Source organism: Muntiacus reevesi, chromosome 11 (assembly GCF_963930625.1).
Source record: "Muntiacus reevesi chromosome 11, mMunRee1.1, whole genome shotgun sequence".
Lineage (NCBI taxonomy): Eukaryota > Metazoa > Chordata > Mammalia > Artiodactyla > Cervidae > Muntiacus > Muntiacus reevesi.
This window is the reverse complement of record NC_089259.1, coordinates 34,357,755-34,381,639: the sequence shown is the minus strand read 5'-3', so window position 1 is coordinate 34,381,639 and position 23,885 is coordinate 34,357,755. Positions and strand designations below refer to the sequence as shown.

The following is a 23,885-nucleotide window of genomic DNA, read 5'->3' as shown; positions in this document are numbered from 1 at the left end:
TTATCTAGTTTTCACCAGTCGTGTCTCAGGGAGGCGCATCTGCAGGACCTAGGCTGGGTCCACGGTTAGGGTTGGGTATTCCCAGGGTCAGATGTGGAGATCTGGGAGGAGGAGCCACAGGGCCGCATCCACGCGTTTCTTGCTTTAACTGTAAGATGTGTTAAGTGTGCCTTAGGCAGGTGCTGGGCCACGTGCAGCCTCTCCAGTATAGACACGTCAGTCGTTTCTAAAGACAGGCCATGTGCTTCTGACACACCTCTGAGGAGGACTCATCGCCAGAATACTGTCAAAATGTGATGTTTGGAACAGGCAGTTATTAAAATTACAATAGATTTAAGGGATAAATCTGCAGAATGGGGATTAACAAGAAGAGGTGATTGTTCCACGGGGAGCTCGCTGGCCCTGTGCTCAAGTGCTGGGTCCCCTGGAGTCCCTAGAGGGGCATGGTGCCATTACACAGGCCCCTAGTGCTCTTTATGCAGGTGGAGGCCCAACTTGGAATCCCAGTGTTTAAGCGGTGAAGTAACAGGAGAGGTTAGATAAAAAGTTAATGGAAAAACAAAGAGAAAATTTGAGTGCCAAAAGCAAGGCTGGAGACGGTGCCCAGCCTCTGTGGAGAAGCCCCGCAGGAGTTAGACCTCTGTGTCAGGAGGCCCAGGTGCCCTAACCATGGGTCCCCTCTTCCTCTGAGGGATTCAGCTGAAATTCAGTTCACCTGGCTGCCTGGCAGCTCAGCCTTCCTTCGGGTTTGGGACAAGTTAGGATTCTGTAGGTGACCCGGGTGATACCACGTGGGTGGCAGCTGGCACCCATCCAGACCCTGTATCAGCAGTGCCACCATACACCTCCCGTGGAACCCCTCCAGGAAGCCCTGGTCTCCATACCCTTCCCTTGAGGCCAAGTGCTGCTGCTGTGTGATAATCCTGTCTTCGTTGTTTGTTCCCACCTTGATGCCAAAGGTAACAACAGTTGACTCCTCAAATCTACATTAATCGTAATATCATACACCCCTAATCTAAGCAGACTGAGTTCAGTGAAACAGAGCACAGGCTTGGCCATGTCAGGAGCACCCAACATGGGTTCAGAGGAAATGATCTGGCCTCTTTCTGACCTCACTAGGCATGAAGTTATTCCTTTACACAGTGATTGGCAATACCTGCTAAAAGAAAGCAAAGCAATTATTCTGAAACATAAGATGATGAATTTTCTAGAAAAGAGTTAAATGAGGGCCAAACTTGGTATTACAGGCTCCAGCTCTATAGCCAGCAGGAGTCTGCTGATATACTGTGTCCGCAGAGAGGCCTTGGGGTTGGAGGGTTAGTCTCTAGGAAGGGGCAGGCAGGCGTCCTGGGCAGAGCCCTGCGGCCACAGAGAGGCCATAGGGTTGCGGGGGGAGTGGGGTGGTCTCCACTGGAGCAGAGGCCACTGGGTGCAGCCTCTCGGACCCCAGACCGCTGGGGAAGGGCCCTGGGTTCTCCTCCTGCACAGACAGTGCTGGTCTGGAGGCCATGTCCCCTTTTCTGAGGAGGAAGCAGGCAAGCTGTGATCAGACCTTGTATGTAACAGGAGGGGATCGCCTGCGGGATGGAGATGCTTCTGAGACACAGCCTAAGTCATACACTTCCATTTCAGGACATCTTCACCGTCAGTGTCGGGAACTTACCCCCAAAGGCCAAGGTCCTGATCAAAATCACGTACATCACGGAGCTGAGCGTCCAGGGTGCCTGCGTGGTCTTCTTCCTGCCGGCCACCGTGGCGCCCTGGCAGCAGGACAGGGCTCTGAGGGAGAACCTTCAGGTCCGTTTGGCGACAGCAGCTTTATTGTGATTTATGCAGAGGGAAGAAACAGCATCTAAATAACCTAACCTCTGAGGCATAGAGTCAATTGTAGTGACATTTAGGATGCTTAATGGCATCCTGTTTTTATTCTGTTCAGTCTCTTTAAATTTTATGTTGGTACTGCGTGCTCATGAAGAATTTTGATAAGCATAAAGAATGCCAATAAGCCAAAGAGGCAACTTTAAACCAATCTTAATTCCGTCTCCAGAGACGCCACCAAAGCTGCTGTTGCTGCTTTCCATACAGTGTTCAGACTCCCTGCTTTTTGTGCATCTGTATAAATTGTGTACTTGTGTGTGTGTGTGTGAGTGTAGATTCTTGTGGTGAAACTGAGCAGATACTTAGTTGTACATATGTATTTTTCTTTTCTCAGGATACAGTAGAGAAGATTTGTATAAAGGAAACAGGAACAAAGCAAAGGTTAGTACCTAAAATACAAAATACCTGTCAATCATTCAGTGAACATTCATTTTATAGCTTAAGTTATCATTTAAAATTACACAGAAGAGCTGCATGTAGTTGGTCAGTAATTGGGATGTTGGACTGAGCAACCTCTCTGTTCACTTCTGTAGCTTTTCTCTGAGCATGTCTATTGAGATGCCGCACATGATTGAATTCATCTTCAGTGACACACACGACCTGAGAAAAAAGGTTAGTAGGTCTTTGCTTTCACTTCTTAAGAACTCGTATTTTAACATCAGTTTTCCAAAGCACCTTTCTTTTCAGTCGTGTCCAACTCTTGGCGACCCTATAGACTGTAGCCCACCAGGCTTTGTCTGTCTATGGGATTTTCCAAGCAAGAGTACTGGAGTAGGTTACCATACCCTCTCCCAGCGATCTTTCTGACCCAGGGATCAAGACCCTGCATCTCTTATGTCTCCACTATTGACAGGCAGGTTCTTTACCACTAGTACCGCCTGGGAAGCTCTTATGGCCATTGTATTGAATATAAATTTTTACATTTGCTTTTTTCACTTGACTTTGTGTTGTAAATATTTTTGCAAGTATTTGAATTATTCTGAGATACAGCTTTTTATAAACGACTATCCATTGTGACTGAAAGTGAAAGAGAAGAGTGAAAAAGTTGACTTAAAGCTCAGTATTTGGAAAATTGAGATCATGGCATCTGGTCCCATCACTTCATGGCAAATAGATGGGGAAACAGTGGAAGCAGTATCAGACTTTATTTTTGGGGGCTCCAAAATCACTGCAGCCATGAAATAAAAAGACGCTTACTCCTTGGAAGGAAAGTTATGACCAACCTAGATAGCATATTAAAAAGCAGGGACATTACTTTGCCAACAAAGGTCCATCTAGTCAAGGCTGTAGTTTTTCCAGTGGTCATGTATGGATGTGAGAATTAGACTGTGAAGAAAGCTGAGTGCTGAAAAATTGATGCTTTTGAACTGTGGTGTTGGAGAAGACTCTTCAGAGTCCCTTGGACTGCAAGGAGATCCAGCCAGTCCATCCTGAAGGAGATCTGTCCTGGGCGTTCATTGGAAGGACTGATGCTGAAACTGAAACTCCAATACTTTGGCCACCTCATGCGAAGAGTTGACTCATTGGAAAAGACCCTGGTGCTGGGAGGGATTGGGGGCAGGAGGAGAAAGGGATGACAGAGGATGAGATGGCTGGATGGCATCACCAACTCTATGGACATGAGTTTGAGTAAACTCTGGGAGTTGGTGATGGACAGGGAGGCGTGGCATGCTGCGATTCATGGGGTCGCAGGGAGTCGGACACGACTGAGCGACTGAACTGACTGACTGACTGATCCATTGTGACTATATAAGAATCTATTTATCATTCACCTCTTGTTAAGTTTTTAGGTCCTTATTTTGTGGTTCTTGATTTTAAAAAAGCTCTCCAATGTGTATCTGCTTGTCTTCTCTGGTCTCCATTCCTTCTTGCTGGAGGATCTTTCTCTGTCTAGTCTTTTCTTCTTAAGGCTGCCAGAGGTATCTTTTCTCTTTCTGTTATGGTAGATGAAAATGTAACCCTCTTGCCCTCCTCTCACCTCAGTGCACATGTTTCTAACCCACTTATTCCAAGAGTTATAGTATGATTTTTAGTTAAATCAATTTGCTGCTATTATTTAGTCACTAAGTCCTGTCCAACTCTTTGCAACCGTGTAGACTGTAGCCCTCCACTCCTCTGTCCATGGGATTCTCCAGGCAAGAATCTGGAGTGGGTTGCCCTTTTCTCCTCCAGGGGATCTTCCCAACCCAGGGATCAAACCCATGTCTCCTGCTTGGCAGGGAGATTCTTTACAACTGCGCCATCTGGGAAACCTGGTTAAATCGATGGTAAATGTTTAAGTTATTATGAGTACATAAATGATAATAACACTGAGCCAAGAAATGTATTATGATGGCTTTTTTTCTTTTTACTTCTTTATATAATATTTCTTGGGGCGGGGGGGGGGGGATTGCCATTTTCTTTGTCTTCTAGTACTGTTTCTTCTCATTTGTTCTAACCTGTCATGTAAAGCCCCTCTGGGGCTGTTTTTGCTGTCTCAGTGAGTCAGCGACTCCTCTTCCTGACCCTGCCCGCTCCCCTGGGCCTGCTGTCCACAAGGCTTTTCCTCTTTAGTTCCCAACACCTGATAGAGCACAGCCTCCCTTACAACCCAAACGTCTGAAAACATCCTCTTCTGCGTGCTCCCTTCCCACTGGGTAGGTGATCCCACTCAGAACCTTGAAAAAATTGTCATCCCGCCCCCAGTGTTACTTCTGAGAGGTTAAACCTTTTTATCCCCTGTTCTTGATAGGCAGTTGTTTTGTTTTTGAGCCCTGAAAGAATTTTATGTCTTCTCTTTATCCCTGATGTTCTGAAAGTTCATCAGAACCTGACATTCTTTCATCATATATGTAATTCATGGCCTTTAGTTCTGGGGGATCTTCTTATGTTTTAATAAACAAGTGTCCATCTCCCCTTCACCTCTCAGTGACTCTTAGTCAGACCCTGAATTGAGACCCTTATTTTCTCACATTTTCTCTCCTGTTGTTCATTTTCTTGTCCTTTCATCCTGCTTTCTGGGTGATTTTCTCAATCGTAAGTTACAACCATTTTATTGAAATTTTAATTCTCTCTCTCTTTTTTTTTTTTTTGGCAAGAGCTCTTTACTGTTCTGTAAGTATTCTCTTTTTTTCTGGCTTTTTGCTCAGTTGGCCTCCATTTTCATGTTTAAAGGCTTTTCCTCCAGCATCTGGGTGGCCTCTCTCTGTTTGTCCTCAGAAGTCAGTTAGATGCTGTGTGGTAAGTGGGGCAAGTGGACCCCGGGCCTGCGCTCGAGGCTGGTGGCAGTTGGTCCGCTGGTGTGGGGCTGAGTCTCTTGTGTGTTTTCACCCTTGCGCGGTTGTGCAGAGTACCTCAAGGGTGTTCACAGGTATGAGTGGGGACACCAGCCTTCACTTAACTGCTCTCTGTGTCTGTGCTTCGTTATACTTAGGACTCCCGAGTCTGGACTCTACTTGGTTGAATTTCTCTAAGTAATAAATCTTCAGTTTCCATTAGTGAGAAAACAGGTGCCAGCTACTTGCTACCAAGGGCAAGGAGGGGACCTGGGCTGACAGCTAAGGGTATAATCTGCTCTCCGGTGCCTCTGAGGGGTCCTTCCCAGGGAGCTGCAGGCCCTGAGCTCACAGCTCGCAACTGCCCCGCCATGGGGCTCAGGCAGTGGCTTCCTCTCCTCTGGCTGAATCACTTCACACAGCTCTGTTAGCTTTCCATCTTATTGAAATTTGTTGGCGTCTTCTCTGCCTTTATCTTTGTCCCCATTCTCAATGTCTTTATGCCCTTTTTATTGTAGGGAGTTTTGGGATCTTGGTAGGGAATAGAGTTGTCTGTGTGCTCAGTCGTGAGTGACTCTTTGCGACCCCGTAGACTGTAGCCTGTTAGGCTCTTCTGTCCATGGAATTCTGCAGGCAAGAATACTGAAGTGGGCTGTCATTCCCTTCTCCAGGGGATCTTCCCAACCCAGAAATTGAAGCTGTGTCACTTGCATCTCCTGCATTAACAGGAAGATTTTTTACCACTACACCACCTGAGAAGTGAGGGAGTAAAGTTAAACACATGTAAATAATACATCCTCAACAAGAGCCCCTTGGCATCAGAGAGCTTTTGCTGTATAACAAACAATCCCAACATTTTGTGGATTAAAACAATAAGCATTTGTTTATTCTCAAGCTTTCCTCCTGTTGCTGGGGACAGGATGGCCTGGGACAGGTGGCTGGTGGCCTGGTGTCAGCCAGGGTGCTGGCCCTGGTCTCTCACCTGCCAGAGCTCAGAGCTCAGCACAGCAGAGGAGGGCAGCCCGTCCCACAAACACAGCACAAGCCCCTGCCTGCATTCCATCTGCCAGCATCCCCTTGGCCACAGCACATTCAAGGGCAGAAAAATAGGCACGACCTCCTGAAAGGAGGAGCTGCAGAATTTTACTACAGAGGGCAGGCCAAGCAATCTGCCACACCGCCTTTGTCACTTAAAGCCTCCACTCTGTATTTTCAGAAGGTATTTTATACTTATAAAAATACTATTTTACAATAAAGGCATAATTCTAAAATTCCCATTGGATTTTCTGTTTTACTATTCTGTGTTGTAATTATCTTCTGCATCCAGATAATGGGATATGCAGACCAATCACCTTTGGGTCCAGGGTCTGAGACTGTCTCCAGGGGGCTGAGTTTGCTTGTGTGTATCCAGAGTAGATGGAGAAGGAAATGGCAATCCACTCCAGTATTCTTGCCTGGAAAATTCCATGGATAGACGAGCCGTGCGGGCTAAGTTCATGGGGTTGCCTAGAGTCGAGCACAACTGAGCGACTGAGCATATGTACCTTAGAACCAAGAAGATAAAAATGTGATCTGGTCACACTTGTAAAACCTACAGTTCACAATTTGGGGTTCTGTTGACACATTGTTGATTTTTAATAGAGTTACGTAAATCATGCACAGATTTGCTACTTGATAGTATGGTGTAATTCACTTATTTACTTTGTTCTCACGGTTGTTTGTTTTGCAGAGAACAGACTGCAAAGCTGTGATTAGTACTGTGGAAGGCAGCTCCTTAGACAGCAGTGGATTTTCTCTCCTCATCGGTTTGGTTGATGTGTATCTCCCAAGAATGTGGGTTGAAAAGCATCCAGAAAAAGAAAGCGAGGTATAGTCCTTTTTACTTAAAAGTAGGAGATACTGTTGAAAAAGTATTTTAGAATAGATCATTTAAATTTGGAAATGATTGATAATCTTGAAAAGCTAGCATTACAAAAAGAGCTCTCACCACCCCAAGATTTTACAGTTAAAAATATTCGTGATAGAGGAGATTCCCTGGCAGTTCAGTGTTTCCACAGCAGAGGTTGCAGGTTCGATCCCTAGTTGGGATCCCTGCATGTGAGAGGCACAACCAAAAAATATTTATGACATCAAGAATGAAAAATTTTTGTAGTTTCAAGCAAAGCCCCCATGTGGCATGTTTCCCCTAAAAATTGTCATTTTTACCTTTGTTATTGTTTAGTAGCTAAGTTGGGTCTGACTCTTTTGTGACCCTATGAACTATTGCCCACCAGGTTCCTCCATCCATGGGATTTTTCAGACAAGAGTACTGGAGCTGGCTACCATTTTCTTCCTCAGGGGATCTTCCCAACCTAGGGATTGAACCCAAGTCTCTTGTGTCTTCTGCATTGGCAGGCAGATTCCTTACCACTGCACACCTGGGAAGCAATTTTTACCTTAATAGTGTTTGTTGCTCAGTTGTGTCTGACTCTTTACGACCCCTTGGACTGTAGCCAGCCAGGGTCCTCTGTCCATGAGATTCTCCAGGCAAGAATACTGGAGCCGGTTGCCATTCCCTTCTCCAGGGAATCTTCCTGACCCAGGGATCGAACTCAGGTCTCTGGATAAAGGCAAATTCTTTACTGTCTGAGTCACCAGGGAAGCCCTAATTTTTTTTTTTTTTTTACCTTAATCCCTACCAAAAAGAAAATGTGCCTTCATATATTACATTGGTTAGTCTGTATACTTTTTACAGCTTTTAAAACATTGATACTATAAAAAGATACAAAATCATTTATGGCTATTAGACCATATTATGTGGCTGTTATAAATAATCTCTTCTAATTAGAACAAAAATTGAGAGCAACATTAGCAAGATGATCAAATGAGACATCCTTTGAACTTACCCCATACAAATGGGCAACAGGTTCATGAAAAGATCACTAATCATTGAGGAAATGCAGATGAAGACCACAGAGAGGTATCACTTCACACCTGTTAGAACAACTGTTTTCAAAAAGACAAGATAAGTATTAGCAAGGAAGTGGAGGAAAGGGAACACTCGGATATTGTTTATGGGAATGTAATCCGGTGTAGCTGCTATGGGAACAGTGTGAAGGATTCTCAAAAAACAGAACTACTAGGACTTCCCTGATGGTCCAGTGGTTAAGAATCCACCTCCCAGTGCAGGAGACAGGTTTGATTCCTGGTCCGGGAAGATCCCACATGCTGCAGAGCCGCTAAACTCATGCTCCACAAATACTGAACCTGTGCTCTAGAGCCTGGGAGCCGCAACTCCTGATGCCCAAGTGCCTTGGAGCCCGTGCTCCCATCTCTGCACTGAGAAACCCAAGCACCACAACTAGAGAAAACCGTGTGCAGCAACCAAGATCCAGCACAGCCAAAATTAAATAATAAATAAAATATAAAATAAACATTAAAAACTAGAACTACTGTATAACCCTGCAATCCCACATCTTGGTATATTTCAAAGGGAATGAAATTACTGTCTCAAATACTCACACCCCAGTGTTCATTGCTGCATTATTTATAATAAAGACATGGAAACAACCTAAGTGTCCTTTGATGGATTAATGGATAAAGAAAATTAAATATATACACATATGTGTAACACATGCAACACATATGTAATATATGTTACCTACACATACAGTAGAATATTACTCAGCTGTAAAAAATAAGGAAATTCTGCCATTTGCAATAACACAGATAGACCTTGAGAGTATCATGTTAAGTGAAACAAGTCAGACAGAAAAATACAAATACTGTATAAGCTCATTTACATGTGGTGTCTAGAAAAAGCTGAGCTCACAGAAACAGAGGGTAGAATGTTGGTTGTTACCAGGGCTCAAGGGTGGGGGAGTTAAAATAAGGTGGTATTGGTCCGAGGATACTAATGTCTAGCTATAAAACAAATAATTTCTGGGGATCAAATATGTAGGATGATGACTGTAGTTAAGCATACTGTGTTGTGTATTTGAAGGTTGCTAAGAGACTAAATCTTAGATGTTCTTGCTGCTGCTGCTGCTAAGTCGTTTCAGTCGTGTCCGACTCTGTGCGACCCCATAGACGGCAGCCCACCGGGCTACACTGTCCCTGGGATTCTCCAGGCAAGAACACTGGAGTAGGTTGCCATGTCCTTCTCCAGTGCATGAAAGTGAAAGGTGAAAGCAAAGTCGCTCAGTCGTGTCCGACTCTTAGCGACCCCATGGACTACAGCCTAGCAGGCTCCTCTCTTCATGGGATTTTCCAGGCAGGAGTACTGGAGTGGAGATATTCTTGCTAGCTAACCTTATTGTGGTAGTCATTTCACAGTACTATGTGCTAGATGATTGCACTGTAAATCTTGAACTTATATTATGCTGTATGTAAATTGTGTTCAGTAAATCTCAGGCAAAGTTTTAATGGAAACTAATAGTAGTTCTATTTTGAGTGTTATAAGATAAAAGGTCTGTGTGCATTTCAGTCATCACACACCACAGTGGCAGAGAGTGGACATATTCATTATTCATTCATCCTGAAGACACTTTTGATATCACAGCAATGTTCAGATATTAATTCTGTATTAGTTCTGAGCCTATCAGGGGTTTCTGAGGTTCACATTGGGAACCCCAGCTCTGACATTCTGCTTTTTATTTGATCTCCTATAGGCTATCTCATTGTTGAATAAATCTTATTCTTTTTGTTTTTATAGTATTATTTTGCCTGATTAGAAAGTTTTCAAATTTTACAAGTAAATCTTTTTCCAAAAAAATTACACATTTATGCCAAATGTTGCAAATCCTAGGTACATGTGTATCTTGTTTGTACCTTAGAGGGTTTTTTGAGATACTGCTGCTGCTGCTAAGTCTCTTCAGTCGTGTCTGACTCTGTGCAATCCCATAGACTGCAGCCCACCAGGCTCCTCTGTTCCTGGGATTCTCCAGGCAAGAATACTGGAGTGGGTTGCCATTGCCTTCTCCTTGTGAGATACTAGGCTTGTACAAACTCAAGGGTCTTTGAAGTGCCACAGCTGAGTGTGGTTTAAAGGGGCACGGTAAGTTGCTGAACCCTGTAAGTAGCAAGAATTTGTACCTTTTCATTCATCTTGCCTGTGACGTGGGTTGTTGTACAGTGGGTATGCTCCTGATTAAGTGCACACTCCTGTGTACATTAGTGTGGGGTGTATCTCCCATCTGGAGGCTTAGAGGATTTTTTTTTTTTTTTTTGCCAGCCATTCCCACTGACAAGTGGCACATTCCCATGAGGGTCTGAGAAGTAGTGAGAAGCCATGGGCCTGAGCCCACAGAGCCTCATTGTTTAGGTTGATGACTCTCAGTGCTTTGTAACTGTCCCGACTATGAGTTCTTCGTTTAGAAAAGCTGTGGCATGGGTTTTAGAGTGAAGTTCTGGGTGCATGTAAGTAACCAGACGAACTCAAGTGATAAGAAGCTCCAGCCTAGCTCCTGTTTTTCTCCCGTTAGGCCTGCATGCTTGTGTTTCAACCAAATCTTGATATTACCATCCCTGACGAAGCTGAGAGGAGTGAAGTGATTATTTGTCTTGATTGCTCAAATTCCATGGAGGGTGAGACGTTCTTGCAAGCCAAGCAGATTGCCTTGCACACACTGTCCTGTGTGGGAAAGGAGCAGAAGGTGAACGTCGTCAAGTTCGGCACAGGTGAGTGCTCCGCCCTGCGCCTCCTCCAGAGCATCAGCACATCATTGGAAAGGGGCGACTGTGACCTGTCTGTGGAGTGAGAGGCAGCACAGCGAGGTTCAAGAGCAAGAACTCTGGAGCCAGGTCCCCAGCTTGAATCCCAGCTCTGCACCTGAGCCCTGGGTGTGGCCTTGGGCAGCTTACTGGAACTTGGTTCTCTCATCTGTAACAGGAGAGAAATAGTCCCTCCTCATAGTGCTGTTGTTGTGAGGGTTGAGCTCATGTATTTAAAGGAATTTAAACAATGCCTGTCATATAGAAAACACCAGATGAGTATTACTATTGTTATTGTTACCAGTTGAACTGAGTGTGAGACCCTTGGTCTGATGAGTTCGAAAGTCCAAGGATCAGGACAGAACCTCTGAAATCAGCAAGGTGGTAGAGAGCTGTAAGGAACAGTCTCAGGAGGCACCAGACGAGCCCCACTGAAGAAAGGACTGTCCCCTCCAGGTGGGATCCAGGGGCCTTTCAGCCCCTTGGAAGGAGCAGTGTGGGGTGTGGGGACAGCCACACCCTGCTGATTCTTACTTACTGTGCCGTTTGGCGGAACAGGCAGCCCCTTCATGAAGGAGGAAGGAACCAGGGTCTGCTGCTGCTGGTGGGGAGAGGTCAGATGAGCAGGGACATGCTGAGGGCCAGAGGGCGGCATGGCCTGCTGCCTGGGCTGTCCCCATGTCCTGTGTCCTCCTCTGCAAATAGTTGGCTAAGGAGCAGACTCCCCACGCGCAGCCTGACCCAGGTCCTTTTTGTTCAGTGAAGTGCATCGTTTGAATGCAGTAGAATTTTTTAAAGGAGTACTGTGGTAAATTTTTTTTATGTTTTAAAAATACCAACCATTATTGTTTGTTAGTGGTCAAAAAGTGAATATTTAATGGCAACATCTTACGCCAGTCTTATCACACAGGTTACAAGGAATTGTTTTCATATCCTAAGTGCATCACGAGCAATAAGACACCCACAGAGTTCATCATGGTGAGTACCAGTAGCTGCCTCTGTCTTCTCTCCGTCAGGCTTCAGTGGTTCTGCTGGGTCTTTCTCCCTAAGAAGCCCTAGTCCTCCCATTTCTGTATGTGGATGGGCTCATATAGTTCATTAATAAAAGTGATATGAACTCATTAAGAAAATGGAAAATAAAAAAGAAAGAAAAAATCATTCACAGTCCCACCATCTGAATACAGTCAGCATTAACAGTTTTTAATATTTTGCTCTGTCACCTTTCTTTCTTTTTTTAAATTGAGCAAATTGGGAATGACCAATTGTGTCCTCAGTCCAGACTAGCTGGCAATCCCAGGGGTGTTTTGATGTAATAGTTCTTTGAAAACCATAAAGAAACAAAGAAACGCCAAGTAATAATGTTATAGGTACTGTGTGACATGAAATAAACTAAAAGGATAGTTGTTCCACAAATAAATCATTAGGAAAGAACTTCCTTTCAGTGACGATAACCCTCACTAAGGGGTATGCTTCAGTAAGTGATTACAGTTGGTGGTGAAGACACCCCAAAAGGAGTAAATGATCTTTTGCTTCATTTCCTCCAGTCTGCTACACCTACCATGGGAAACACAGATTTCTGGAAGACGCTTCGATACTTAAGTTTGCTGTGCCCTTCCCATGTGTTACGGAACATCCTCCTTATATCCGACGGGCATCTCCAGAACGAGAGCCTGACCTTGCAGCTTGTAAGAAGAAGCGTGCCACACACCAGGCTATTCTCCTGTGGGGTCAGGTGAGCACAGGTGGGCCGGTCCCACGGGGAAAGTCAACAGGTGGGAGCTGCTTGGTGCAGAGGGGCCGGCTCTGGACTCGGCCCCAGCCGCTGCCTGGATTGCAGAGCCTGAGCAGCTGCAGGTTAGCCATGACTCTGGGGGGACACCTTCACCCTCTTCTGTGAGGTGGAGATGACAGTGACAGTGGGTCTAATAGGCTTACTTTGAAAATCTCGTGAACTTTTATACATGGAAACAGCCAGCAAGCTCCACTTCAGTGTTGGGGACTGTTACTTGCATAATTGAGCCTAACCTGGCAGGCTGGGCACACCCAGGGCTGATGGTGACCCCACCCCACCCCCGGCCGCTCTGTCCCTTCCCCGCACCCCTCTGACTGCTGTCATTTTCTCACTGGCATTTGCTCACCCTGCTGGGTTTAGGAATCTTTCTCTAGAGAAGCTAAAACCCATGACTTTAGGGGTTCACTCCCTCCCCATTTATAGCTAACGTTTTCGCATTGTATTGAGGATCATGGTGTAAAAATAAGGAAGACAGCGGAGAGCGGGGGCCATGCTGGCATTTGCACACAGCATGCCTGATGCTGTCCTCCTGCCCTCCCCCGCTATGAGGTCACTGTCCTGGCCAGTGGGCATCGGCCTCGCTGGGCAGCACGTCCCGCTGCACAGGCGGTGGTGAGGAGGGATGTCCAGGGCTCTCCTACTCACAGTCATAGAGCAAAGGGAGCAGATCGTGACTAGGGAGGGAGGTGACCCTGAGCTTGGACACAGTTTGTCTAGTTTTTAATGTCTTTCTATGGGTTTCTTCTTCATTTTATATGTACGCATTTGTGTTCTCGTGCTAACCACATTTCGTGAGTCTTCAGGAGCAGAGACTGTTTATCCCACCTGTTTAACAAGTGGTCCTCTCAGGCCCACACAGCAACCTCACAAACCCGTAAAAGCTGTAAATACATAGAGGCTCGGGCTTAAGGATTATCTAATCAGTGTTGTAATCAGATCAGTTAGTTTTAATCACCGAAGACATACCCAGCATTATCAATAGGCTGAAGTATATTTCCAAAATATCTTTCTTAAGCTCTTTTTCTGAAAAAATTATCGATCACTTGTCTAATATTTCAGGAGAAACTTCTCTAACAGAGTACTCTTGATTAGTTGTAGAATAATTGAGAGAAATGTAACAGAATATTGTCAATTAAATATCAAAGATTACATTTGCTGGAATGAGAGTTACTTCCTAGTTCTTTGTCATCTAAATGTGGACCAGATTTTAAGACGAAGACTTCTGTCAGCCTTGACTTTAGAATCAGTTAAGGGCAGCTTTGACATTCATTGAGAGTGGGTCCCAGTCACCATCTTGGTCACAAACACTCCGAGGGTTTCGCAGAATAATCTCCTCCCTCCTCCAGTGAATCAGAAGCCAGAAATTTATGCTTTTTTCTCTTGTGAAAGAGACATGAGTCTTCCGATATGTGGGAACTTGGGTTACCCAGACCTGCAGATGTTTCCTACTTTCTGGCCTAAGTTTTATATCTGCCTTCAGCTGCAAAACATAATGTGTCTCCCACTGAGTCTTAAGCTGTGTCAGTATTCACTACGTGTACTTCAACATGTTTCTAAAATTCCGTTAAAATTAAAACATGAAATGTTATCAGTTCTACAGCAAATCGTCATGTCTTACGGACTCTGTCCCACTATGGTGCTGGAGTATTTGAATATTTTAACTCAAAATCCAAACATAGCTGGAAAAAACAGGTATGTGTCTCAAACATCTTATTTCAGTCTTATGTTTAAATGTGGAAATCTTATCTTCTTGGAAATCTAGTGACAGTAACTTCTATGTTTTCATCAATGGAAAAGGGAGCTAGAAAAAGGCAAAAAGGTACCCACCTTTTTGCAACCCACCCTTAGTTACCCCTAGCCTTCCCCCCCACCCTTAGTTACTGCTAGGCTTGCACAGGAAGCACTCCACTGGGGCGTTCTTCTAACTAACTTTTTTTTTCAATTTATGTATTATTGCATGGATGCAAGCCTTAACCATGGTTCTGACAACGTGAATTCCTCTTCCCATCTCTAACCACTGATTACTATAAACCTCTGTATACTGTTTATTTTAGCCATATCGAGCCTGGCCATTTATTCCATCTTGTCATCTTGATGAGCTTCAGATTCAAAACACATACTAACCAGAGCTCTGCAGGCAGTTGTAGCTAGTGGTTTGATTTCTGCTTTATATAATATCATGGGTTGATTTTTAAAAATGAAATATTACACATTTTGCTCGGATTAATTTTTTATTGTGGCAAAATATACATAAACTTTACCATTTTCAGGTGTACAATTCATGATTTTTAAGTGAACTCACAGTCTTGTGTAGCCATCACCATGATCTAACTCCAGAACATTTCCATCATCCCAAACAGAAAGTCTGTCCCTAATTCTTTTCTTTTTTTGGCTGTGCCATGTGGCGTGTAGCAATCTTAGTTCCCTGACTAGGGATCATACCTGTACCTCTGCAATGGAAGCACAGAGTCTCAACCACTGGGGACCCAGGGAAGCCCCTCTACCCCCAGTTAAACAATGACTCCTCGCCCCTGCTTCTCCAACCCCTGGTAACCACCCTCTTCTGTCTCTGTGAACTTAGCTCCTCTAGGAACCTCATATCAGTGGAATCCAGCAATGTTTGTCTTTCTGTGCCTGGCTTTTTCATTTGGCATAGTGTTTTTGAGGTCCATTCATGTTGTAGTATATGTCAGAATTTTCTACCTTTTTAAGGCTGAAAAATATTCTATTATATGTATACACCACATTTTGTATATCCATTTATTGTCGCCAGACCCTGGGGTTGTTTCTGCCTTTTGACTGTGAATCATACTGACATGATGATTGGTATACAGGCATGTGTTGGAGGCCCTAATTTCAATACCCAGAAGTGGGATTGCTGAGTCATGTGGTAACTGCACTTAGTGTTTTAAGAGCTGCCATACTGTTGTTCACTGGCATTTTACAATCCCACTAGCAGTGTGCCAAGGTTCCAGTTTCTTGCACATCACCATCAACACTTATTTTCACACTTTTTGATTTTATATAGTAGCCCTCCCAATGGATGTGAATTTGTATCTAATTAAGGTTTCGATTTGTATTTCTCTAGTAACAACATCTTTTCATGTGCTGATTGGCCATTAGCATATCTTCTTTGGAGAAATGTATATTCAAGTCCTTTGCAGGGTTAATTTTTATAACTGGAATCTACTACACGACAGAGTTGTATATTGGTGTTTAATTAATAGAATAATTTTAAGATGTTTTGTGAATTTAAATTATGTGCTAGTGCTATTATTAAAAATTTGACTTAAAATCCTTTTGGAAATGTACCCTGTAGCAGGAAGGAGGAGAAAAAAACAAAGAGCTACAATTCTCAAAGGACAGAATGTAAAGTCGTGTTAAGTGTTAGGTAATATTTTCTGAATGTAACACTGAAAGAGAATTAACCCCTCTTGATAAATAGATAGAAGCCCAGATGGGTAGGATGAGTTCTCCCAGTTGCCACTCGGTCTCCGTCAAATGGCAGCAGCTGAGCACGGACGCACCCGCACCCCTGCAGGCCCCCGCCCAGGTGCAGTCCCTGTTCCACAGCGAGCGACTCCTTGTCTACGGGCTCACTCCTCACTGTACACAGGTGAGGAGCACGCAGGCTTTTTATTATGGGAACAGCAATGTGTTTTGCTAATAACTTTCTTTTTCTTTTTTCTTCCCTTTCCTTTACCCCCATATCATAATATGCTGCACAGTTTTTCCTGGGATCCCAGCGGTTGGTTAACCAAGGGCACTGGAGAGCCTCTTAATTCTCATTAAAATCACTGAAAGAATCACTGTTGAACTAACCAGGACATTATGAAGTTGAAAAACTATAAGGAATTTTTTTTCCCATTTCAGGCAACTCTACATGCACTAATTCAAGAGAGAGAGTATTCTACAGTGGTGTCAACAACTGAACTTCAGAAGACAACTGGAACGGTGAGATTAAAAATGTAAACTGTGCACTCACTGTTTTTGAAAGTTAAAATAGTTCTGTATTTTCATATTTAATGCACCACATCCTTCCTGCATTGTTTTCTGTGTTGACATTTTAGCACCTGATGTGATGTGGAGGGTTGTCATCTCCACAAATGAGGACACTGTCCATTGGTTTCTAAGGCAGCAGCTCTTCATCCGGGGTCTTGAGTCCAGAAGTATCCACAGGGGCATCAGTGGGCATAAATAACTGCAGTTAAACCTGGTGTTTTGTGAATGAAACCTTTAAAGGTGGTTCTCAAAGATGTGCACGTCTTCCTACAGGTTCAGTGTACCTGCAGTGCCTGGTCCTTGCCACTTACTTTAGAATACTGAGTATAACCATACTGGATGATGAATAAAACATTGTACATTGAGGATGTGTCTTTGTTTTTTCTACTTTTGGATTAAAAGCAAATGAATTTGTAGCATTTGCATTAGTACCAAATCTGCTATAGTTAGATCTGGGAAATTCCTAAGCTGTCTGCTGTATGCCTGGAGAATTCCATGGACAGAGGAGCCTGGTGAGCTACAGTCCATGGGTTCGAAAAGAGTCAGACATGACTAAGGCAGTAACTGCTACTACTATTCATAGGAGTATTTACGTAACCAGACAAACCATTCCTTATTTATATCTATATAACCAGACATTGCTGTGGCTCAGTGGTAAAGAATCCACCTGCCAGTGCAGAGGACGAAGGTTTGATCCCTGGGTCGGGAAGATCCCCTGGAGAAGGAAATGGCAACCAACTCCAATATTCTTGCCTGGGAAATCCCATGGACAGAGGAGCCCAGCAGGCTATAATCCATGGAGTCACAAAAGAGTTGGACATGACTTAGTGACTAAACAACAACAAAAATAAAGCAAAGCTTTCATTTTGGCATTGAATGAAAGCACTTAACTTATTACTTGCCATGACTTATGCATAGAATTTAAGGGCATCTTTGTATCGTCTGAAAAACTGCTGAATCTCAGTGGGATTTTACCTGGGAGCAGGTCATTTTCCATAGTCACAATTTTTATAGTTGTCCTTCCACTGTGAATCATGGCCTTACCAGTAAAAAATGGCAGGAGTTGGAATTGTCACTTACAGGAGACTGCCTTTTGAGTCCTGTTGTTTCAGCCATTTGAGGAAAGGGCAGTGCCCTGGCCCTTGACTTTCTGGTGTTCTGTCTGTGGCCCCTTCAGAGTGGAGATCACAGTCAGGCCTCACAGCCCTGGGCTGGCTCTTCCAGTAGAGCAGTTCACACGTGTATAGAAAATGCCAACTATAGGGACAGAATGGAGACGAGTAGGTGCCAGGACTGGAGGTGACTGCACGGTGACACGACACGAGGTTTTAATGGGAAGAAATCCCCTCCTCTGTGTTTCAGTGGTGCTCACACACTGTATGCATGTGTACTCAGTCACTTCAGTCGTGTCTGACTCTTTGTGACCCCATGGACTGTAACCTGTAACTGTCCATGGGCTTCTCCAGGCAAGAATACTGGAGTGGGTTGCCATGCCCTCTTCCCAGGGATCTTCCCGACCCAGGGATCAAACCCTGGTCTCCTGCATCGCAGGCAGATTCCTTACAGCTGAGCCACCAGGGAAGCCCCCACATACAGTCTGTGAAAATGAAAGTCACTCAGTCATGTCCGACACTTTGCGGCCCCATGGACTATACAGTCCATGGAATTCTTCAGGCCAGAATACTGGAGTGGTAGCCTTTCCCTTCTCCAGGGGATCTTTCCAACCCAGAGATCAAACCCAGGTCTCCCGCATTGCAGGCGGATTCTTTGCTAGCTGAATCACCAGGGAAGCCCACATACCATCTACATTAGTTAAAACTCATCAACCTGCACACCAAAGGGGTGAATTTCATTGTATGTAAATACATCTCAATTATTTAGATGATTTCCTATGTATGACATGAATTAGAGTCATTTTTCCTTTGCTGCCTGAACAGATGATTCACAAGCTGGCAGCACGAGCTCTGATCAGAGATTACGAAGACGGCATTCTCCACGAAAACGAAGTGAATCACGAGGTTTGCTTTTTCACGGGAAAGCCATTGTCTGTTTTTCTTGGCCTTTCTTGAGTTGCTTTACCCATGGAAATGTGAGTGAGGATCAGCAGGTGGAAAGGGACCCCTGTCGTCATTGCTGTGTTTTCCGTGCCGGGGTGCCAGGTGCCCCGTAGTTACTTGATTTGGTTTTTAGTTAGCTCGTTGAATGAATTATTGAAAGAACCCTGTGATCTTTGTCCCCGTCAGAGGGAGGCAAAGGAGACTCAGACGACTCCCTCAGTGCCTGTAAAGACACCACCTAGGTGCTTGTGTGTTGTAGGGTGAGTATCTCCATCTGTGATGAAGAGGCCGGGTCTGGGGGGCTGAGCTGCCTGCAGAGCTCAGCAGAGCCAAGCCCACCTTGCCCCTCCATCACTGAGCCACTGAGGCCCTGGCAGGGGACTCCCTCTGCTACCCCATACCCAGATGACTGCTGTCAAATGATGGCTGGAGCATTAGCGCTCAGCACACTCCTCCCCAGGCAGTTGGTTCCCTCAGAGATCAGCGCCCTCCTTCCCACCCTCAGGTCAGCAGCCTTGGTCCTGCTTTGCTCAGGGTCCTTTTCCATCTGAGGGCAGCTGACCAGCCGCATCAGCAGACAAGCCTGGACCAATCCCTCAACCTCCCGACAGCCTGGGAGCCTCATCTTTACAGTGAGAGACAGACTCACTAAGGTCTTGGCAGCTCAGCAGCCAAGTCACAAGAAGCTCATGAAAATAAATCACTCTTTCTGTACTTTAGCCTCTTGTTGAGCCCATTTTTTGCAGGAAATGGCAAGTTAGCCACTTGAGATATTTAGGCAGAGCCATCGACTCAATGTTGCATTGGAAATCCTAATTATAAAATTATCTACTTCTTATAGAAAGACAGCTTTTTGTATTATGTACTACTCATTTAATTGGTCATATATAGCTAAATAGTGAAAAATAGGACATGATTTCATTTGTTATTCATTATTATTCTGTCTTATTATTCATTTTTCCTAGATGAAGAAGCAAACCTTAAAATCTCTGATTATTAAACTCAGTAAAGAAAACTGTCTCATAACACAGTTTACAAGCTTTGTGGCTGTGGAGAAAAGGGTATGTATTTTTAATTCATGGTCATTTTATCTATATTTGCGTGCTAAGAAAATGACTCTTGCCTTCACTGACACTGGTGGCCCATGCGTCCATGGGCCTCTCATCCACGCAGAGCACAGGGCTCATGTGACCTCTGCATGAGTTACCTGTGCTGTTATTTTAATGTTATAGTTGAATTAGTACACAATTAATAAAGATGAGAAATGCCAAAAGTGTAACAAATAGTTGAATATGTGAATTTTAAGATATACTACAATTTGTTACATTTTTGGCACTTCTCACTTTTATTAATTCTTGACCCTCAAAAAATAAGAGAGGCCTGGGCTCCCCTTACCCTATGAGTGGCCCTTTCTCCTACACAGTTTGAGAGGAGAGCCTGCCAAGGCACTTGATGTAGCACCACCTACCAGGTGCTCTGTGAAGGGGACCCTCACCCCAACCTGACCGTCCTCTCTCCCAGGACACAGGATCCAGTCCGACCCCCAAACATATTCCAAACCAAACATTCATGAGGCTTTAGAATTTATAATAATAATTTAATATGATAATGTCTGTTTTCTCTTTACCTGATTGTGATTCAATTTAGGATGATAATGAGTCACTTTCTCCTGATATTCCAAATACTTTGGAACTTATTGCCAAAGAAGACATAGATTTTCTGCCATACATGAGCTGGCAGGGGGAACAACCAGATGCCAGCAGGGTGCAGGTGAGTGTTGATTACAAACAATTGATACTGTGTGTTCATGCTTTTATGATGGTAAGGGGAACTCTTCGCTAAAATAGTACCCTTTTGATCTGTATACCCAGATACCAATGTCTGCCTGATGGTGGGAACTTTTGCACATTTTTAAAAATGCTGTTACATTACTGAGAAAGGCTCCATTTACAAATGTAGCTATAAAGTGCAGAAGAGGAACAATTGTGGTTACAGGCAAACTGTGGTTCAGGAAGTCAAAGACCCTCCCTCTAAGAGAGACAGGCAGTTCATCCTGAAAGTAGTGATAAAAGCCTATCTAATCATCTAACTTCACCACCAATATTTATTAAAGTTTGTGGTGCTTTATGCTGTGGCCTTTGTGACCACATAATAGAAGTTGGAAAGCACAACTTAAATAAAAACTGGAAGATGTTAGTCACTAGTTGTGTCCAACTCTTTGCAACTCCGTGGACTCCCACCAGGCTCCTCTATCCTTGGAATTCTCCAGGCAAGAATACTGGGGTAGGTTGCCATTCCCTTCTCCAGGGAAATAAAACCTGGAAGGCATATACAAAAGCAAAGAAACAAAACAGTGGTAGTAAGACTCTGGAGTATCTAAGTTAGAGAAGTAAAACTGCCAATATTTAAGGATTTAAAATCCAAGGGAAAAAATTTATGTGCGTCCAAGGTGGCCCTAGTGCTAAAGAACCTGCCTGCCAACACAGGAGACATGAGAGACACCAGTTTGATCCCTGGGTCAGGAAGATCCCCTGGAGAAGGGCATGGCAACTCACTCCAGTATTCTTGCCTGAAGAATCCCATGGACAGAGGTGCCTACAATTGGCGGGCTACAGTCCATGGAGTTGCAAAGAGTCTGACACGACTTGGCAACTAAAGAACAAAATGTAAAGGATATTGGCTAGCTAAAACAACTTTGAAAAGGAAGAAGAGGTTGGAGGCCTTACACCCACCATCTGACATCTTACTGTAAAGCCACAGTAAGTAGGAAAGTGTGGTGTTAACATAAAGTGGACATCTAGACCATTGGAACAGTGTGGAGAATCTAGAAATATATCCAGATATATAGGGCCAATTGTCTCCAGAGGTACCAAGGTTATTCAGTGGGGGAAAACGATCTTTTCAAAAAATGATTCTGAAAAGATTGTATAGTCATGTACCAAAAAACAAAACAAAACCCCTCTACCCTTAGCTCACTCCATATAAAAAGATTGACTGGATTATTGGCTTGAATGTAATAACTGAAACCTGAATTTCTGGGAAGAAAACATAGGAGAAAACCTTAATGAACTAGGGTCGTACAAAACTTTCCTAAATTTAAAGAACAAACTACAAAAAAAATTGGTTAACTGGACTTTATTAATATCAAAAACTTTTATTTTTCAGAAGACACTATTAAGAAAATGAAAGAGCAGACCACAGACTGGGAGAAAATGTTTGCAAAACATATCTGACAAATATGTTTATCTAAAATATATAAAGAAATCTTACAATCCAATAATAATAAAACAACCCAGTAAAAAAAATAAGCAGAAGATCATTTTAGAAAACTCTCAGTTTCTTAAAGAGTTAACTATACACCTATCATTTGACCCAGCCAAATGAAATGAAAGTATATGTTTACACAAAGACTTGTGCATGAGTATTCAGTGCGGCTTTACTTGTAGCAGCCAGAAGTTGGACACAACCATCAGGAGATAAATGAATAAACAAACTGTGGTACAGCCTTACAAGAGTAACTACACAGCAGTAAAAAGGAGAAATAGTGTTAGTCTCTCAGCCATGTCTGACTCTTTGCAACCCAATGTACTGTAGCCTGCCAGGCTCCTTTGTCCATGGAATTCTCCAGGCAAGAATACTGGAATGGATTGCCATTCCCTTCTCCAGGGGATCTTCCCGACCCAGGGATTGAACCTGGATCTTCTGCATTGCAGGCAGATTCTTTACCACCTGAGCTACAGGGAAGTCCTGTAGCTCAGAAAAAGGTTAAAAAGGAGAATTAACCATTGATATATACAACAACATACATAAATGTCAGGACAGTTATACTGAGTAAAAGTCAAATAAAGAATGGAAGCTGTAAGCTTCCATTGACACAAAATATGTGCAAACCAATCTGAAGTTACAGAAAGCGAGGAGGAGGAGTGAGATGGGTCACAAAAGGGCACACTAAAGGAATGTGTGCTGAATATGTCATTCCCCTCATTGTGACAATGGTCTCAGGGATGTTTATTTACTCCAGAATTCATCACTCTAAGATAAAGCTGTGTATGTCAATTATACCCTAATAAATCTATTTTGAATATATAATTAAATTAAGTTCAGTTCAGTCACTCAGTCGTGTCCAACTCTTTGCGACCCCATGAACCACAGCACGCCAGGCCTCCCTGTCCATCACCGACTCGCGGAGTCCACCCAAACCCACATCCATTGAGTCGGTGATGCCATCCAACCATCTCATCCTCTGTTGTCCCCTTCTCCTTCTGCCCTCAATCTTTCCCAGTTATCAGGGTCTTTTCAAATGAGTCAGCTCTTCTCATCAGGTGACCAAAGTATTGGAATTTCAGCTTCAACATCTGTCCCTTCAATGAACACCCAGGGCTGATCTCCAATTAGCTCTAACCAAACTGCCTTTTTGCGTGTCCAACTCTCTGTGGCCCCATGGACTGTAGCCCATCAGGTTCCTCTGTCTGTGGAATTTTCCAGCAAGAATACTGGAGTGAGTTGCCATTTCCGACTCCAGGGGATCTACCCAACCCAGAGATCAAACCTGCCTGTCTTGCATCTCCTGCATTGGTAGGCAGATTCTTTATCTCTAGCGCCACCTGAAAGCCCAGATTGCCGCTACATAGGTTATATCAGTTCACTCTCCCATCAGCAGCACTTGAGAGGCTGTTACTTTATTCTCTCTTTAACCCAGTATATTATTCAAATTTTTGATCTTTACAGATCTGATAGGTTAAAAGCATTATTAGTGATATTTTAATTTTCATTTCTTTATGAATGAAAAGGAACATGTTTTCATATTCCTAAGAGCCCACATATTCATCTCTTCTAGGTATTGTCCATTAATGTCTTTTACCTTTTTAAATTGTGAGATTAGTCATTTTCTTGTTTATTTTAGGAAAATTGTATTTTTAAGAAAATTAGGCCTTTATGATACTAGTTGCAAAAATTTGTTTTTCAGTTTGCCATTTGTATTTTGATGTTGCTTATCATCATTTTGTCATGCAGGTATTTTAATGCAGTCAAGCTTTTTCATCTTTGGGTTTCTTTGTTATGTATTGTTTTGTCTTTTGTCATGCTTAGAAATCTTTCCTTCACATATTATGCTTTTTAAAAATTTCTCATGATTTCTTTCTTTAAATAGTTTTATGGCTTCATGTTTATGTTGAAATTTGCATCCAATCAGAATCTTTCCTGGTATAAGAC

At 43.6% G+C, this 23,885-nt stretch overlaps 1 protein-coding gene across 4 annotated transcripts in view; it reads left to right on the top strand.

Moving 5' to 3' along the window:
* The window catches only part of PARP4 (poly(ADP-ribose) polymerase family member 4), a 76,409-nt gene that overhangs the window by 36,273 nt on the left and 16,251 nt on the right, over positions 1 to 23,885 (top strand). For all 4 annotated transcript variants that reach the window (XM_065902459.1, XM_065902457.1, XM_065902458.1 and 1 more), the window contains 13 exons: positions 1,633 to 1,797; positions 2,213 to 2,259; positions 2,412 to 2,490; positions 6,862 to 6,999; positions 10,595 to 10,790; positions 11,734 to 11,801; positions 12,368 to 12,555; positions 14,208 to 14,307; positions 16,061 to 16,231; positions 16,489 to 16,569; positions 18,555 to 18,635; positions 19,640 to 19,735; positions 20,322 to 20,444. In XM_065902459.1, coding sequence (XP_065758531.1) covers positions 1,633 to 1,797; positions 2,213 to 2,259; positions 2,412 to 2,490; positions 6,862 to 6,999; positions 10,595 to 10,790; positions 11,734 to 11,801; positions 12,368 to 12,555; positions 14,208 to 14,307; positions 16,061 to 16,231; positions 16,489 to 16,569; positions 18,555 to 18,635; positions 19,640 to 19,735; positions 20,322 to 20,444 — 1,533 coding nt within the window. The remainder of the gene's footprint in view (positions 1 to 1,632; positions 1,798 to 2,212; positions 2,260 to 2,411; positions 2,491 to 6,861; positions 7,000 to 10,594; positions 10,791 to 11,733; positions 11,802 to 12,367; positions 12,556 to 14,207; positions 14,308 to 16,060; positions 16,232 to 16,488; positions 16,570 to 18,554; positions 18,636 to 19,639; positions 19,736 to 20,321; positions 20,445 to 23,885) is intronic.